At 49.7% G+C, this 16,746-nt stretch overlaps 6 protein-coding genes across 6 annotated transcripts; 4 read left to right on the forward strand and 2 right to left on the reverse strand.

Annotated features, from left to right (window-relative positions):
- Positions 1–504: 504 nt before the first annotated feature.
- Positions 505–2,484, forward strand: VTN00DRAFT_9135 (uncharacterized protein; the record flags this gene model as incomplete). The annotated part of the gene is made up of 3 exons (XM_069436062.1): positions 505–769; positions 844–1,318; positions 1,380–2,484. 3 exons carry the CDS (start codon positions 505–507, stop codon positions 2,482–2,484), a joined length of 1,845 nt encoding a protein of 614 aa, XP_069284720.1.
- A 1,949-nt stretch (positions 2,485–4,433) lies between these two features.
- Positions 4,434–4,811, reverse strand: VTN00DRAFT_9136 (uncharacterized protein; the record flags this gene model as incomplete). Its single annotated transcript, XM_069436063.1, has 1 exon — positions 4,434–4,811. The coding sequence occupies one exon, from the start codon at positions 4,809–4,811 to the stop codon at positions 4,434–4,436; it is 378 nt and encodes a 125-aa protein (XP_069284721.1).
- A 1,724-nt stretch (positions 4,812–6,535) lies between these two features.
- On the reverse strand, positions 6,536–7,705 carry VTN00DRAFT_9137 (uncharacterized protein; the record flags this gene model as incomplete). The annotated part of the gene is made up of 4 exons (XM_069436064.1): positions 6,536–6,585; positions 6,652–6,986; positions 7,042–7,461; positions 7,590–7,705. The coding sequence occupies 4 exons, from the start codon at positions 7,703–7,705 to the stop codon at positions 6,536–6,538; spliced, it is 921 nt and encodes a 306-aa protein (XP_069284722.1).
- A 582-nt stretch (positions 7,706–8,287) lies between these two features.
- Positions 8,288–8,740, forward strand: VTN00DRAFT_9138 (uncharacterized protein; the record flags this gene model as incomplete). The annotated part of the gene is made up of 2 exons (XM_069436065.1): positions 8,288–8,413; positions 8,468–8,740. 2 exons carry the CDS (start codon positions 8,288–8,290, stop codon positions 8,738–8,740), a joined length of 399 nt encoding a protein of 132 aa, XP_069284723.1.
- Positions 8,741–9,938: 1,198 nt separating this feature from the next.
- VTN00DRAFT_9139 (uncharacterized protein) lies at positions 9,939–12,063 on the forward strand (the record flags this gene model as incomplete). The annotated part of the gene is made up of 8 exons (XM_069436066.1): positions 9,939–9,996; positions 10,104–10,511; positions 10,575–11,170; positions 11,225–11,248; positions 11,299–11,319; positions 11,390–11,612; positions 11,730–11,979; positions 12,039–12,063. 8 exons carry the CDS (start codon positions 9,939–9,941, stop codon positions 12,061–12,063), a joined length of 1,605 nt encoding a protein of 534 aa, XP_069284724.1.
- Positions 12,064–13,452: 1,389 nt separating this feature from the next.
- On the forward strand, positions 13,453–15,504 carry VTN00DRAFT_9140 (uncharacterized protein; the record flags this gene model as incomplete). The annotated part of the gene is made up of 6 exons (XM_069436068.1): positions 13,453–13,507; positions 13,569–13,750; positions 13,828–14,241; positions 14,301–14,676; positions 14,734–14,781; positions 14,837–15,504. 6 exons carry the CDS (start codon positions 13,453–13,455, stop codon positions 15,502–15,504), a joined length of 1,743 nt encoding a protein of 580 aa, XP_069284725.1.
- Between the last annotated feature and the right edge of the window lie 1,242 nt (positions 15,505–16,746).

The following is a 16,746-nucleotide window of genomic DNA, read 5'->3' on the forward strand; positions in this document are numbered from 1 at the left end:
GGATGCCAGGAGTTCCCTGGTTTCCTCTCCACCGCCGCGTGATCTGTCATTCTATCTATCGGACCCCCTTCTTTTGCGCTTTGGCATTCCTTTCAGAAGACGTGAACAATGGGGTTGACCTGGAGGATCGAGACAAAGGCTTGAATGGAACCTGCCTGTCCGTATTGGTGGCTCCCTAGCGGAGGCCGTCTTACATGAACATTTTTGGAGAACCAGCTGAAGTTTGATTCAGCCCGCCACGAACACCAAGAGGCTTTTCTCGATCCAAGTCGGTCTCTGCCAAGAAGCTGCATGTCCCGGAAGCAAGTGGAGATGAGTCCTACGGGGTAACTCGTCCTTTCATAATGTGTACACATTCCGTTGGTGGGTACTCTGGCTGCTAGTACTTGCATGTCTGGAACTTATATACAGGTATCCGGGAACCTGGGAGCAGCCTGGCCAAAGGTCGGAGATCCGCCAATTCCCTCAATTCTTCGCAGATTCCCTCATTAGGGCGTCGGGAAGATGATGGCGCTTTCTTTCCTGGCCCTGCTTGGCCTTCTACGTTGGGCCTCCGCAACGGCGGTTGACCTGCAGTCTGGGGTCTCCAATAAAGTCTTCTTCCCCATCGTCCTGACGTGGGACACCATCGCTCCAGATGGCTTCGAGAGGAAGGCGATCGTGACAAACGGCCAGTTCCCCGCTCCGACGCTGAAACTGAACCAAGGGGATGAGGTTGAGTTCTTCGTCCAGAACCTGCTGCCCTTTGAGACTACGGTACACTTTCACGGTGACACTTTTCTCCTTCCTTTCCCCCCGAGTTTGCTCTTCGGGGAGCGGTTCGAGGCTAACGGTCCGTACCAGGAATCAACCAGGAGGGCACACCGTGGTCCGATGGCGTACCAGGCTTGTCGCAGAGACAGATCAAGCCGGGGTCATCATTCACATACAGATGGAAAGCCGCCCAGTACGGCAGTTACTTCTACCATGCCCACAGCAGGGGGCATATCGAAGACGGACTGTATGGAGCGATATACATCAGACCAGACAAGAGCGTGGAGAGACCTTTCGGTAAAATCACCACTGATGCCGGGGAGCTCGAGGCCATGTTGGCTGCGGAGGAGAAAACGAAACCGATAATCCTCTCCGACTGGCGCCATCTGACTTCGGAGGAAGTGTGGGAGGCTGAAGAGGCTACTGGACTCGATGCCTACTGCTCCAACTCACTCCTGATTAACGGCAAAGGCTCTGTCAACTGCTTCTCCCGTGAGACGATCGACCAATGGACAACTCCTGCACATAAGATGGTACTCAATGGCACCCGTCTAACGGACATGGCGTACGTTTGCCACATACTATTGAATATTGTTACGATTGCTCGAAAGCTGACTGAAAGTTAGGTGCCTTCCCCCCACGACGGCTATTGCTCAGGGCCCCTACCAACACAACTACAGTGCAATCCCACCGGGTCTATTCGAAGGCTGCACGCCTTCCCAGGGCCCAACAGAAGTGCTAAAGGTAGACCCAGCAGCCAAGTATGCTAGCTTCGACCTCATCTCAGCGGCGGGCATCTCGACTCTGATATTCTCGATCGACGAGCATCCGATGTATGTATATGCTGTCGACGGCCGGTACGTTGAGCCGGTACTTGTTGACGCTGTCATGCTTGCGAACGGACAACGGTACTCGGTACTCGTGAAATTAGATCAACCTGCTGGCGACTACACCGCTCGATCTGTGATCATGGGCCTGAACCAGATCAACAACGCAACTGCGATCATGTCGTATACTGGACCCCGATCTCAGACGAAACCTTCTACCCCGTACATCGATCTCATCGGACAAGGTACCACACCAGCCACAAGAATCTTCAACAGCACAGGCCAAATTGTCCCCTTCCCGGTCGAGACTCCGGCGCCTAAAGCAGACCAGACCTACGTCCTGAATCTCGAACACTACAACGCCTCCTACCGCTGGATCCTCGGAGACTCTAGCTTCCCGCTCTCATTGGAGGAAACTCACCCTATGCTCTTTCAAAACCCGAACGACGTCCACAAACAGGAACGGGACCTCACCATCCGTACCAAAAATGGTACCTGGATCGACCTCATCTTCACCGTGACAGCGCCGCCCGTGCAGCCCCCGCATCCGATCCACAAGCACTCGAACAAGTTCTTCGTTATCGGCGCCGGCAACGGTGAATGGAACTACTCCTCTGTCGAGGAGGCCACGGAGTACATCCCGCAGAACTTCAACCTCAAAAACCCCCCATTGGTGGACACGGCCACCACGCTGCCGACGCAGCCTGGTCCGACGTGGCTCGCGATTCGGTACCAGGTCGTCAACCCCGGCGCGTTCCTCATCCACTGCCACATCCAGGTCCATCAAAGTGGCGGCATGGCGTTGGCGATTCTGGATGGCGTCGACAAGTGGCCCGAAGTCCCGCTGGAGTATAGGGTCGCGGCGGGGATTGCGGAGGCCATGGGAATGCACAAGTCGCCATGATCATTTTGATTGGATATAGATATAATGATGTCTTTCTTATTCTCTATTTCATTGCATTAATATCGATTTTTCCCCTGTCATATGCGATGTGATGACCTTTGAGCATCAGGTATATATTTCACGATGAACAAAAATGAGGGGAATTGAATCTAGACACATAACTAATAAACAAGGTATTGATACAGAATCACATTAAGTGGACGTATAATTAATAGACAAGCAACTTCCATGCCATTATCTATGTCAATGCCGGCTGATTGGAGTTTTTTTTTGCCTTTCCAAGCTCCTGAAGTTGTTAGGAGATATGAGAAGTCGCAGACTTCGGATCCTGAACCTCAGAATCAAACCTCAACGGCACCTGTCGCACCTCCACCATCTACATTGCAACCCTACACCTCACAATCCCACACCTCGTAACCCTACACCAGGTTGCCATATCTTTCATCACCCCCTCCCCTGCTGTCTACTGTCTTGGCAGATTGCTATTCTATTAGGTAACCACATGTCTTTGAAGCCACTGGAGGGTACCCAGACACTAAAATAGGTCACAGATCTGTACACATCTCCGTCATCCTGGAAGAACAAGGGGACTAGAGGTGGTATCTCTCTCTCTCTGACTGACAATGGAGCAGCTGTGTCTCATTCCTTTATTGGCTACATCAGAAACTGAAGAGGGGAAAAATAGTGATAACGGGTTCTTGTCAGGAGGATGATAATTCTATGCTATTCACTTGATCTTCACCCACTTGTTGTCTTCCAGTATTCAGTCCTCATTGAGGTCTTCCTCCATAACAAATTTGACTTTCTTGCTGTGGCCCCAATCAACCACATCTTCAAGCTTCCAATCAGATTGGTGTGTGTGCGCACCATCAATTGCCTGTATCAATCTTAGTTCGATCAATTACGGCTGGAGAAAGAGAGGAGCAAAGAACCAGCTGCTCAATGATTGCGGTCGAATCGTTCTGACTCAGAATGCGATACCTGCTATCCTTCTGTCCTCCACTTGCTTGGTAGATGGGCCGGCCAACTTTAATGATGACCCGAACACTCAGTGTTATCACTTCTGTGTCCCCCTTCGTCCAACTCTCCATCCGAGCTCATGTTGGGGTTCTCCGACGCCTCATCTTCGTCGTCATCGTCGTCAATCTCACCCGCGCCGCAGGAATCGCTCGGGTTGGCCAAATTTCCCTCACATGCTGTTTGATCAACAGATCGACCTGCCTTCCTCTATCTGCAGTGGGCGGCTTCCCAACAGAGGCCTCCTTGGCGGCCTGAGATGTCATCGCGACAGGACAAGAGCTGAGTAGATCAATATCGTATAGTCGAATCAGAAGGTTATGGCAGGATGGATTGCAGTCGCGGCACTAAAACCCGCGTGGGTGTAAATGGCAAGTGAGATGAAAGGCACAGTGTGGTTGAATTTTGCAAGCCATAGATCAATTGTACTATATTGTTATCTACTCTGAAAGTTGTTAAGCTCTTTCTTGTGATTCTCAATTTTCTATAGAATCTTGTTTCTCTGTTATGCCAGATTCAATTGCAACAGAGGATCATGAGATGTATCATTAGGTACAGGTTTGTTTGGTGGAGTTGGAGGACTGTGAGATGTACAGTACTGTGCCATATCTTTTGTCACCTCCCCTGCTAAACACTGTCTTGGTGGATTGCTATTTTTATACCCATATGATGTCAAAGCTATTGGAGGCAACCCAGACGCTATAATAGGTCATACAACCTAGATAAATCCAGCCCAGATTGCAACATAGCAAAAGCAGCAAGCTAGGTCGCTTGAACAGGGCGGAGGGGGTGCCGAAAGATATGGCAACCTAGTGTAGTTGGGCCAGATGTCACTTCGTGCGCTTGGAACTTGGTACTTCGGGAAGACTAGTTCGGTTCTGTCATTAATCGCTATCAATCTCAATGAAGAAAAAAACAAATGGCCCGGGCTTCTAACCTGGATCGTTATCGGGGACGTCGAACTCGGCTGGCATCCACGCCTTGGGCGGCTCATCGGTCACGTATTTAGAACAGATCTTCCTGTTCACTTCGTCCACGAGCTGCTTCAATTTGGTGGCAGCTGGCTTAGCGGACGGCCAGTTTTGGAGGGCAGCTTCGAGATAGTCATACAAAGCGCGCACGGCAACGCGGTCATGATCATCTAGCGGTTCCGGCTGCCACTCCTGATGCGCCGTGGAAGTCGAGGCAGTCATGCTTTTATATGACTGTATATAGATCTTGCTTCCTGGTTCATGGCCCATGGTCCAGGTGCGGAACTCTGCAGAACAGTTGGCCTCCTGGGTAAAATGCAGCTCCTCGTCTGAATGCATGGCTGGAATCCAGTCAGTATAGCTATCTCAAGCGAAGGCGGGCCTCATTGGTGACAATCCGACATACCTCTTGAGGATATCAGAGAATCCACAAAGCTGCTTTATCAGCCGACCTTGGACCTCTTCTATTATTTTGTCAAGGTGTGCCCTTTCGGCTTTCATGTTTTTGATAAAGCTGTTGGTATTCGTCATTTCCTCAGCCCACTTTTCCTTCTCTTCAGCCGCCCTATCTGGTTGTTTTGCTTTGCTGATTCCTAATGGTTTCTTCACGGATCTTCCAGTTCTCCGGACTAGTTGACTTGGTAATCAACGAAGTCTTGATGACACTGAAGGTCTAGTGTGCAGGTTTGCAATGCTTTGACCACATCGTTCAGTGCGATACTATTGATCCCCCAACTGATTGGATAGGGGATTTTCGATGCCGGTTCGTCAGCAGATGAAGATCTAGTACGTCGTCCAGGTAAAACCGTCTGTTCTCGCTGTTACGCTTAAGCTGCCTCGGAATGAAATCCGGTCTTGTTGCAGAATTCTCTATCATGCCACGAACATCGTCAATGCCGGGAATCAGAGGGAGTTGCAAAGACGACTCTTTGAAGGGGAGAAGCAAGCCAGAGTCGCTGTCACAGCTTGAGATCAGGGCTTCAAGCTCAGCCCAGTTGGTAGCTCCTATGGGCACAGTTAGGGTCGGCCTTTTGTACGGGCATCTGTGCTGCAGTACCTGGTATGTGTCCATCAATTAGAGCACTGAAGAGGAGAAGCCGCAGACTATCTTCAGGTCAGAGATGTGGTGGGAGCAGGTTGAGCTTGAATTCCTTATACTGATCTGGTTTGTCTTTTCTCAGTAGTAGGGTAAGATAGGTTGATTGAGTGTGCGTTGTAGGAGGCAGGAAGCAGGTTGACCTCTAGGAGGTTGATATAGGCAAGCGGGCCGGCTAGGTCCGAGCCGGCAACCTCCAACATCTTTCATCCCCTTGAGACCAGAGACCTTGAAATAGCAGAGGTGGACGCTTCCATCCTTGTTGACAGATAGGTCATCCCATAAATAGTGTTGGGCGCCCGCCCATACACTAGGTTGCCATATGTTTTGGCACTCTCTCCCCCCTTGTCCAAGTGTTGAACTAAAAAGGCAACGCTACCTAGTTGTTCTTGCAGGATCCCGGCCTTACATTCCAACACCAAGCTACCTGGATTGCCACTTTTGCTATATTGCAATCCGGGAGTCTGTGACCTATTATAGTGTCTGGGTACCCTCCAATAGCTTCAAAATCACATAGGTATAAAATAGCAATCCGCCAAGACAGTAGGTAGAAGGGGAGGGGTTGAAAAAAGATATGGCAACCTAGTGTAGAGATCTGGTCTGTTCATTTTACATGGACAACAACTGCCCCAAAACTTCCGTCTTGATAGGTATAAAGCTAAAAATGATGCACCAATCAGAAACTGTCATATACTCTATCATGAGGGATCTACAGAAAGCAGAACAAGATGTAAAAGGACAGGACTGTGTGCATTGCTTTCACCCCTCAATTCCGTTTGAATGGACCAGATGAGAGATGAAACAAATGTGACGGTATCCCAAAGCAGCAACCCAAAATACTACATGCCGCCCTCGAAAAAAAAGATGCTTGGAAGTCTATGATATCGTATCTCTACATGGAGAGACGACTAAGTCGTCGTGTACTGGCTATTGTACACTGGTGAAAAAATTGTCATCAAGATTGCATTTATTTGGAGATCTCAACACCACCGGTGGCACCGAGCAGACGCTTGATGTCTGTTGTTCAAATTAGCTTCCCGACCCTGCTATGTGCATCCAGATAACACAGAAATAATAACTTACCTCCGTAGATGGCAAACTGGCCGGCCGTGAGTGTACCCACCATAAAGAGACGAGCACCGATACCAGCGTAACTGCCCTTGAATCCGAGTTCCTTGCCGATCTTGATCAGACGGGTGACGGTACCCTCACCGGGCAGACCCTTAGTCTTGTTGATCTTGGAAAGCATGGTGTCAGCGGGCTGAGAGACGAGGGCAGCAGCGAAACCAGCAATGAGACCAGAGCCCAGGTTGATGCCAGTCTTGGCACCGTCGGAGAGAGAGTTCTTGTCAACAGTGCGGTAGATAGCCTCAGCGACCTTCTCGTAGACGACGAACTTGGCCATGGTGTATGGGACCCTGAACACATGTTACTTTCCCTGTCCGTGGAACGACCGGCAAGGGGAAGACTTACTGCTTGAAGAGGATAGGACCGAAACCAGAGTAGAAAGCACCGATACCCTCGTTCTTGAGGATCTTGCCGAAACCGCTCATAAGACCGCTGGCGAAGGTGGGCTCAGAGACGAGACGGATACGAGTGGCCTCGAGAGGGCACAGGGCGATATCAGCGAAGAACTCGGCAGCAGCAGACGAAGCAAGGTAGACGGCAGTGCGGTTGTTAGAGGCGGTCTCGTAGCCCAGCTGGTTGATGAACTGCTGCTTGAAGAACTCGTAACCACCGAACTTGAAGGCACCCTGGAGGAAGTAACCGGCGGCGGTAGGACCGAAACCAGTGAGCAGAGCACCAGCACCCTCGTTGGCGATGACCTGGCGGAAACCACCGATCATACCACGGTTGTAGGTGACCGGGTCAAGCTGGATTCTGGTCTTGACGCTGTTCGAGCATAAACGTCAGTATCAGTGATAACACATCGTCACGCTGTTGCACAAGAGCTCGCTGCAAAGAGGGGCGGGCCAATTCGATCGTCGGAGGGAACCGAAAGGTCCGTGGTTGCGACTTACACATCGACGGGAGTGAGGGCTCCGTGGGTAACTGAACAGCAGACAGCACCAGCGAAGGCGAATCTGGAGTACAGCTGGAGCCCGGTAAGGGGCTTCTGCTCGGTGTTGGCAGCCATCTTGCTCGAGGGATGAGGTCTTGAGGACTGGAGGATGATGGTGAGAGGTAATTGCAAAGAGCAAGAGTGGATGATGGGAGTTGAAAGGGATGGGCAGCCGGGAGACGGACTGCCAACAGACCCGAAAACTTTTCGCGTCCAATCGGGCGCCGGATACCGGGCAGACGGCCGCCGGGTGCGGCTCGCCTCTGTCCGGAGATACGCCGCTAACCCCGGCGGCCTGAGCATCATCATCATCATCGATCTTTTGAGCCTGCACGATGGCATTTGAGATGCTTCATCGAATGCTTGTCAATGAGGAGGACGGTGGTGCAAGATCCTCCTGATCGCTGCTGATGGATGCTGTCCTGCTCTGCGCAAGGAAAGAGCAGCCTCGAGCATGGCCGGACCACCGTGTCCTCGATCCGTCTTGAACCTCATCCAAAGTCCAGCTCTTAGTCGAGTATTCTTTCCACTCCGTCACCAGTATTGTTATCTTTCAAATTTCATATCTTCTATCGCTCCAAGAAGATATCTGTTTTCGTCTCTCTTTTTGTCGCTTTCCAACAACTTCTCGTTTGAACACTACCTCCAGTCTTCACCATGCCTGTCGTCACTATTGCCGATCTGCAGAGAAAGAAGAGGCAGAAGAAGCGGTCACAGAGCAAATTAAAATTGACCATGGAAACAAAACAAGCCCATACCTTTGATGCAGGCTCTGGAGATGAGGCCAGTTTTCCTGGGTCTCGAAAGGTCTAGGATCTCGTATTGACTCCATATCAGAAAGGCAATACGCAGCTGGGTCATCCAACTTTTTTCGCGGAACTGCCATTGAGACCTAAGACTCCTCTTTCAGAAGACACAAATCTCATAAACAGAAAAACCGACAAGGGCGAAAAGGATTCAAAAGCAGCAAGCTCTGCCCTGGACAGCACTGGAAGTACTGGTCCGACAACCAAGATCCGCATAGTGGGAGAATGGCCGCGCCATTTGAGCTTTCAATCACCCACCGCGGAGAATATGGTCAGCGACGAACCAGTATGTCTACTTGGATGAATGTAGAGTCACTCATAAATGACCATACTGATCGCTGACAACTGTCATATATTTCGGATAAAAAGCTTTCACCGATGCAGAAGTTGGAAGCATCAATGGAGAAGCTGCTGGTAGCAGGTGCAGAATTTACATCTGCGGAAGGTCGGGATGATAGGTAGAGGTAGATCAACTGGTAAATTTCTCTTCAGTGGAGTTTAGAAGGGATCGCCCAGTGTATTGATCATAATGACCTGGTGTTCTGGGCTCTATTCGTCTTTCTTTCGGTAGCATTGTGCAGGACAGATGACTTTGAATTGGAGTTCTTCTATGAATACTCAAGACATCAAGAAGAAAATGCATTGTTCCCACCTCTTCCGAAAGGCCCCCTTGACTGATGTCGAAGGAGGTCGCATACGTCAGGATGAACAGCCCAATCGTTCCGTTCCTTGCAGACAACCCCTGCGTGCTCCTGTCACCAGCAGACAACGTAACACCGACGTGGCAAAGCATAGCCTTCGAAGGGGCCCGCATCCACCCTTGCCCTTGATGCCAAGCCCTCGGATCCGGGCGGAGCAACTCCGGCAGGGCAGAGAGGCAACTTGGGAATATTTTAGTCCTTGCTTGACGATCGTACTGCCGTACGGGTGCGCTCCACAAGAAATTCATTTGATTACAGTTATCTGATCTAATCCAATAGTGTATAAAGGCGCGAATGGCTGTTTGTTAAACCAAGTTTAGAATAGGTATTCAGGCGAACGCAAGAGCCAATAAAGTTAAGGATGATTCTCCACAAAATGTCATCTTGATCGGGCTAGTTAGGCCACGGGTCGCTCCGTGCTTCTCAGCCCAACGGACACGCCCTCTCTCTCTCTGATAATGGCTTTGTTGTCTGTTTCTGAAGGTTATTTGTCTCAACTAGTACTATCGATGAGGTGAAGACGCCCTTACATAGATAGAGCTATGATCGGCCTTATTGTACGTCGTCGATCTGTAGAAACCTCTGGTGATGTTTGACACTATTCCCGTTTTCTGTTTCTATCTAATCTATGTCTTGCGCTAGAGAGATGGGGCCTAGCTTGTTGCCAAGCTCATCCGATCTGACCCATTATCCCAGCTTAAAATAGTCCCCGGCCGTCCTTGTAAGAATGACGCTTCTGCTGCTCCGTTTTCTGTTCTTTTGCCGTTTATCATCGCGTGAGCACTTGGATCCAACTTCGACATGAAGTCCTTACTCTGCTGCTTGGGCCGGGAAAAACGGAAGTGGCGGGAAATCGAAGGTCTGTAACCATCCTCTTTTTCTCTCTCTTGGTCTATTGTAGTAGATTATGATGCGCATCCCAACCAAACAATGGTTTTTTCTTCGCTGATAATCCTTTGTGCGCAGCTGAGGTTGAGCGTCTTGATCAGTCGCCAACATGGGACGCTCCGGATAATGCTCTTATGATGCAGGCATTCGAATGGCACGTTCCGGATGACCAGAAGCACTGGCAGCGTCTCCAGAGTGTATTGCCTAGTCTGAGGCAAATTGGCGTTGACAGGATGTGGATCCCTCCAGGATGTAAAGCCATGAGCCCGTCCGGAAATGGCTACGACATCTACGATCTATATGACTTGGGCGAATTCGATCAAAAGGGATGCAGAGCAACGAAGTGGGGTACCAAGGAAGAGCTTCTGGAACTTACCCGGGCTGCTCAAAAGATTGGCATCGGCGTGATCTGGGATGCGGTTCTCAACCATAAGGCTGCCGCGGATTACACTGAAATGTTTCCAGCCGTCAAAGTAGATCCAAAAGGCAAGTAGCATGTATTTCCCTTGAGTGGAATTTCTTCTAGCCAGTTAACACCATCCTGTACAGATCGGAATGTTGAAATTTCGAGCCCACAGGAAATTGAGGCATGGGTAGGCTACGATTTTCCTGGGCGTGGAGAAAAGTATAGTTCTATGAAGTATCACTGGCACCATTTTAGCGGTATTGATTACAACGCCGTTGACAACCAGAATGCGATTTACAAGGTCGTCGCACCCAACAAGGGTTGGGCGACTGACGTCAGCAAGGAGAATGGCAACTACGACTACCTGATGTTCGCTGACTTGGACTACTCGAACCCGGAGGTGAGGCAGGATGTCATGAAGTGGGGAGAGTGGATTGGGAAGGAGCTACCCCTGAGCGGGATGCGTCTCGACGCCGTCAAGCACTACTCTTTTTCCTTTCAGAAGCAGTTTGTCGACCATATGAGACGCACGCATGGGCCCAACTGGTTCGTAGTTGCAGAGTTTTGGAGGGGAGCGCCGGGAGAACTCCTCGACTACCTGCAAAAGATGGATCACAAGGTAGCCCTATTCGACGCGCCTCTTGTTTATCGGTTCTCGAATTTCTCTCGAACGGAGGGGGCGGATCTCAGGAAGATTTTCGACGACACTCTGGTGAAATATAAGCCCCAGCATGCGGTGGTATGTTCTGATCACGTTGATTCTCATTATGGATGTCGATACTAATCCTTTCAGACGTTCGTTGCGAACCACGATACTGTAAGTCTAGTAATTCTCTGTAGCTGTGGTAATAGCTAACCGATATTTAGCAACCGGGTCAATCCCTGGAGGTAAGTACCACCAACATGCATGACATTTATCTGCCCTGAATCTACTGACAAGGCCTTGCCTACATGAAAGGCCCCGATTGCGTCGTACTTTAAACCTCTCGCTTACGCGTTGATTCTCCTGCGCAGCGAAGGGTATCCTTGTATCTTCTACGGTGATCTCTACGGAATCAAGGAAGGGGTCAAGAATCCGCTAGCCCCGTCTTGTGGTGGAAAGCTACCTCATCTGGCCCTTGCGCGAAAGCTATATGCATATGGGATGCAGAGAGACTATTTCGACAAGAGAAGTTGCATAGGTCAGTCCTTCCCGCACTCGTCCTTCTCATGCAAGAGACTTCCCACTCTTATCTCAAGAAACACTTTCCCTGTATATAGGTACTTTTATCTGAGACAGTGCTAACTGGTATACCCAGGTTTCGTCCGCTACGGGAACTTGCGACATCCTTCTGGCCTTGCATGTGTTCTTAGCAATGGTTCCGCGTCAAAGAAGCGCATGTTCGTCGGCAGGAAACACGCTGGAGAACGTTGGACAGACATTCTGGAATGGAACGGCGAGACCGTTATGATCGATGACCGAGGGTACGGTGTCTTTCCCGTATCGGCAAGGAGTGTGAGCGTCTGGGTAGATGCTGCAGCAGAGGGAAGAGATATGTTTGGTGACTTGTAGGTTTCTATTTTCTTCTTTCTCCACTTTCGCCTAACGGGACTAATCTCCGCACCAGTTATTCGGATATCTACAAGCACTAGCTGTGTCTAGCCTCTGCAGCTCATAGCCGATTATCCTTTCCTTCGAATTCTGAAAAGGATCTTATACATATGACAGCTGACAGCTGCAGCATTCAACAAGTGGCGCAGCCAAGGAAGAGAAGTCGATGAGCATCTTGGTGGAGAAGCGTCTACGGAGTATGTACAAGATTCCCAAACCAGTTAATGTTCACCAGTTTCTCAACTTACCAACCTGGATGCTTATCGCCATTGGTATCTAACGGTATATTTACGTATAAATAAATGAACTTCCAATCGTCTTCTCATCGCCCTTGGGAAAGGGAAAATGATTGAATGATCACATGCAACGGGTTTCATACCACCTGACTCAAAATCAGGATCGCTTCCACCTTGAAGATTGCGTTCTGGACCGAGTGTGCATCGTGGTCTTTGCGTGACCGCTTGTGCCTCGGACATCTGTGCGAGAAATCGGCCATTCTCGAAGCTTCCGGACCAGGGTTGATTCACATTCGCATGGGCTGCAGGGCACGACATTTGTACGACACTGACGGGCTGTATATAAAGAAGTTAATGTTGACCAGCAGCTATTGCGATATCTGAACAAAGAGAGAAAGCTCTCTGCTCCCAGTCGAACGGTTCGTTCTGTTTATTTTGCGGACGGTGTACGGAGGTGCGCTGACGGTGCTGCCCAAGCACATCGTCGCCATGCTTTATATCCGGTATGAGTAGAGAGCTAACGCAGTAGGCCCCAGTTCCTGGATCGTCATTGGATGTGATTGTCAAAGTCGCGGAAAAATTTTGACGGTTCGGAAATTCGATGCCAGGTCCACAATTGATAAGCCAATCGATAGGACGCACGGCGTTGCGATCGGATAATACCCGTGTCCCCGCCACGAATCCTCGGCAAACCAGACCGCCACAACCGCTCTTCTCCCCGAACGATGAACTCGGATACTGACACCGTCACATTGGGCTTCCTCTTTGGAGCGAGTTCTGCTGGAGACGCGGGGCGGGCATACGCAAATCACACTCACCATGGCTGAAGAGCCAAGTCTGGACTCTTGTTGCAGCTGCCATCACGCTGGCGCTCTCGTGATCTTGTCCTTAGGGCAGACGAGCCGTCCTATCCGAGTCGCACGCGATTTGGACTGATTATTAACACAGTCTCCCGTGCTGCCCACAAAATTTTTTCCCGGGGTAAAATTATGTCGAGTCAGTCGGTCTAAAAAGGACGCTAACACAACGTGGGCCTGCAGGGACCCACTGCGTTGCTGATCGGGCGTGCATGAGTAGTAGGAGTACTTCTGACTAGCAGGGACCCCCTTATCGGTCTTCTTACCTCAGGATCTTCTCGAGCAATTATTTATATTTCCAGCAGATTGGCGGTGCTGATGGGTGGCAGACACAACGATGGCTACCGATACACCTGCCGGAGAAGAGTGCCAAAGAAGAGCGTGTGCAACAGGTCTGTGCTTTCGCTATCTAGTTCAGAAGATGATCCATTGGTAACTGACGCCCGTGTGCAGACATGATGACTTCACCGAATGACTCACAGCATACTCTTCAGGGACAAGAGGATGTCATTATCCACGAACCTATCCAAGAGAGATATGATAACACATCCGCAATCAAATTCCGTCGGGTGGCATCCAAGACTGTTGTCTCCTTCGGGCCTGATGATCCTAGCAATCCTGTGAATTGGAGTGAGGTAGCTGCTTCCAACCCGACAATGACCTCGTGGTCAATGAATATATAGTTCGTGATGCTAAGACGTGTTCTTTGTAGAAAACGAAATTATTCATTCTCGTGGCCGGGATGATGCAGGTTATGAACAGCACGATCGGCTCCTCGCTCCCAAGCGGTGCAATCTCATACATTGCCAAGGACTTCAACATTACAAATCAAGAAAAACTGGTGCTCCCAATATCAGTGTTTCTCATCGGTTATGTCGTTGGTCCCCTGCTCTGGGGCCCGCTATCCGAGTCCTATGGGCGCAAGAGACCGATGCTTGTCACATTCATACTGTTCAACATATTTACCTTGGCGTGCGCAGTGGCGCGGACGTTCACATCATTTCTCATCTTCAGACTGTTCAATGGAGTGATGGCGTCTGCTCCAATTGCGATTGTGGGTGGCGTGTATGCTGACATCCACAATGACCCTACCAAGAGAGGCCGGACCATGGCTTACTATATGGCTGTGAGTGTTACCGCGAAGTTCTATGTTCGATTGTTTTTAGAGTTCCTCTGACAAATCAGTGCACGACCTTCGGACCAGTCGTTGGTCCCTGGGTTTCGGGCTTCATCTCTGTCGTCAGCTGGAGATGGAGTTTCTGGATCGGACTGATCTGCGGCGGTCTCACTCTTCCGCTGGTTGTGTTCTTGCCCGAGACCTATGCACCCGTGATTCTGCAGCGCAGAGCCAAGATGCTGCGCAAAGAGACCGGTAACAAAAGCATAGTTGCTCCCTTGGATCTCGAGAACCGGGATTTGAAGCAGGCTCTCATAGTGACACTGACGAGACCCATGCGAATGATCATTTATGAATCGATTGTCTCCTTTACATGCTTGTATCTTGCTCTGGCTTATGCCATCTTTTATCTTTTCTTTCAAGCATACCCAATCATTTTTCAAGGTGGGTGGAAACTGCTTCTGTAACAGGATATCACTGATACTAACCTTTTTGTGTCAGGAATCTACGGAATGAGTGCCGGAGTCGCTGGTTTGTGTTTCTTGCCGAGTAAGTTACAATTTTATACATCTGGCATCGTGCCTATTCTGACAGAAAAACTCAGTCGGCGCTGGCGCTTTCATCGCGTGCGGCATATTTCTATGGTACGACTCGTTCCTTGCAAGGGCGAAGGCCAGAGGGGCAAAATGGTCTGAGCTTGAAGAATGCCGTCGTCTTCCACTGGCTTGCGTCGGAGGACCACTGTACGTCGTCTCCCTCTTCTGGATAGGTTGGAGCGCTTCCACGAACATCCATTGGGCTGTTCCCATGGTGTCGGGGGTCATATTCGGAATAGGTTTCATGTTGATCTTCATGGCCATGCTGAACTACCTCTCCGACGCCTACGAGACGTTCGCGGCGAGCGCCCAATCCGCCTCCAGTTGCTGCCGCAGCATCTTTGGCGCTGTCCTCCCTCTGGCTGCAAAGCCAATGTTCAATAACCTCGGTGTGCACTGGGCGTGCAGTCTGCTTGCGTTCATGAGTCTGGGTTTGTCAATCATCCCATTTGCGTTCATCCGGTATGGTGACCGTATCAGGCAAAACAGCAAGTTCTGCCAGCAACTGCGGCAGTTGAAGGAGGCCGAGCGACAGATGCACGAGCAAGATGCCTTGGATGGCATCCGCCGTGACATCGAGAAAGCACCCGTGTCGACTGCTAAGCCGAACGCGGATGCTTCTACTCCGATTTCCCCAGCTGCTGATAAAGATCTTGAAAAGCAGGTTGGTGCGTAGGTTCGAATGGACCTACATAGCACTCAGGGTGTCGATCTATAAATTTTGAAAGAAAAGAGAAAGACTGCCTAAAAGAAGAAGCAAGATTGCCGAAAGAAAGAAGGGAAAAGAAAGGGGGAAAAGCAGGAAATTTTTTTGATAGGACGTTGGCCAGACTGGTCCATATTCTTTTTGTTTCCACGACCGATACCCCATCCCGCGTCATTTCTTTCTCTGACAGCTACCTTCGAAGAACGGTGAGTTGTTGACAACGTCACAGAGCGACGACGACGACGACAACGACCTCACGATACAGTACATGGATTGCATAGCGTTCGGGTTACAAAAAAATTAGGAAAAGGAAAAAGTGCTGCATTATTTAGAGCTGGGCTCCCGGTGTTTTTCGGTAATTGATAATCGTAATGATTGAGCAGTTAGGAGATAGGTAGTTTTGATAGGGAAATATTAATTGGTATATACCTCATACAGAGATGTTGAAGTCCAAGTATATCTAATTGGTAGACATGAATGGATAGAAAAGAGGAAGACAAAATTTTGGAACCAAGCAAGGCGTTTGATGTACGTCTGATAATGCCTTGTTGCGGCGTAGGTAGAGTATCTGGTATATTGTCAGATGAACGGTTAAGGGAAGATGGGAAGTACCTATTCTTATGTGGCTTCCTTATTGTTCCAAGGCTCATTGGAACGAATTTGCGACTTCCTAGTTTGGGGGATGTGACTGTTCCAACCTTTGCTTGCCCCTTCTTACTGACACTTCAAACTTGATCTCTTAGCGATCACTGATGAACTCGATGAATGTCTTCTCGCCTGGTCAATTCCTAGTTGACCTTGTGTTTGCCAAGAATCCTCCTGCATGTACAACCGCAGTACTTGCTAAGCCCAGCGCTGAGGACCCACAACAAAGGGCGTTTTATGGTTCCCGCCGCCGGCCCGCCGCGCCGTTCGAATATCGGATAGGCTACTTTAGGAGATCGAGAGTGATCCATGCTGCAGATAAATAAATATTGGATAGACGAACGATGGTGTGCAGAGTACGCTGCGGTTTCCGATGGTTCCTGTTCCAGTGAGCACGCAGGGAATGTTGACATCATGTTGAGTGGTGGCTGGATTGCTCATGCAAGGTTCAGTTCGGTACTCTGCCACATGTTTACTTGCTCGAGCTAAAAACAGATATAGCCATCTGTTCCTTATCTAAGCCTCGTTCCCTGTTTATTTATTTATTTTTTTTTATTTTTTTTATTT

This window comes from Thermoascus crustaceus (genome assembly GCF_041956765.1).
Source record: "Thermoascus crustaceus strain CBS 181.67 unplaced genomic scaffold VTN00scaffold_7, whole genome shotgun sequence".
NCBI lineage: Eukaryota > Fungi > Ascomycota > Eurotiomycetes > Eurotiales > Thermoascaceae > Thermoascus > Thermoascus crustaceus.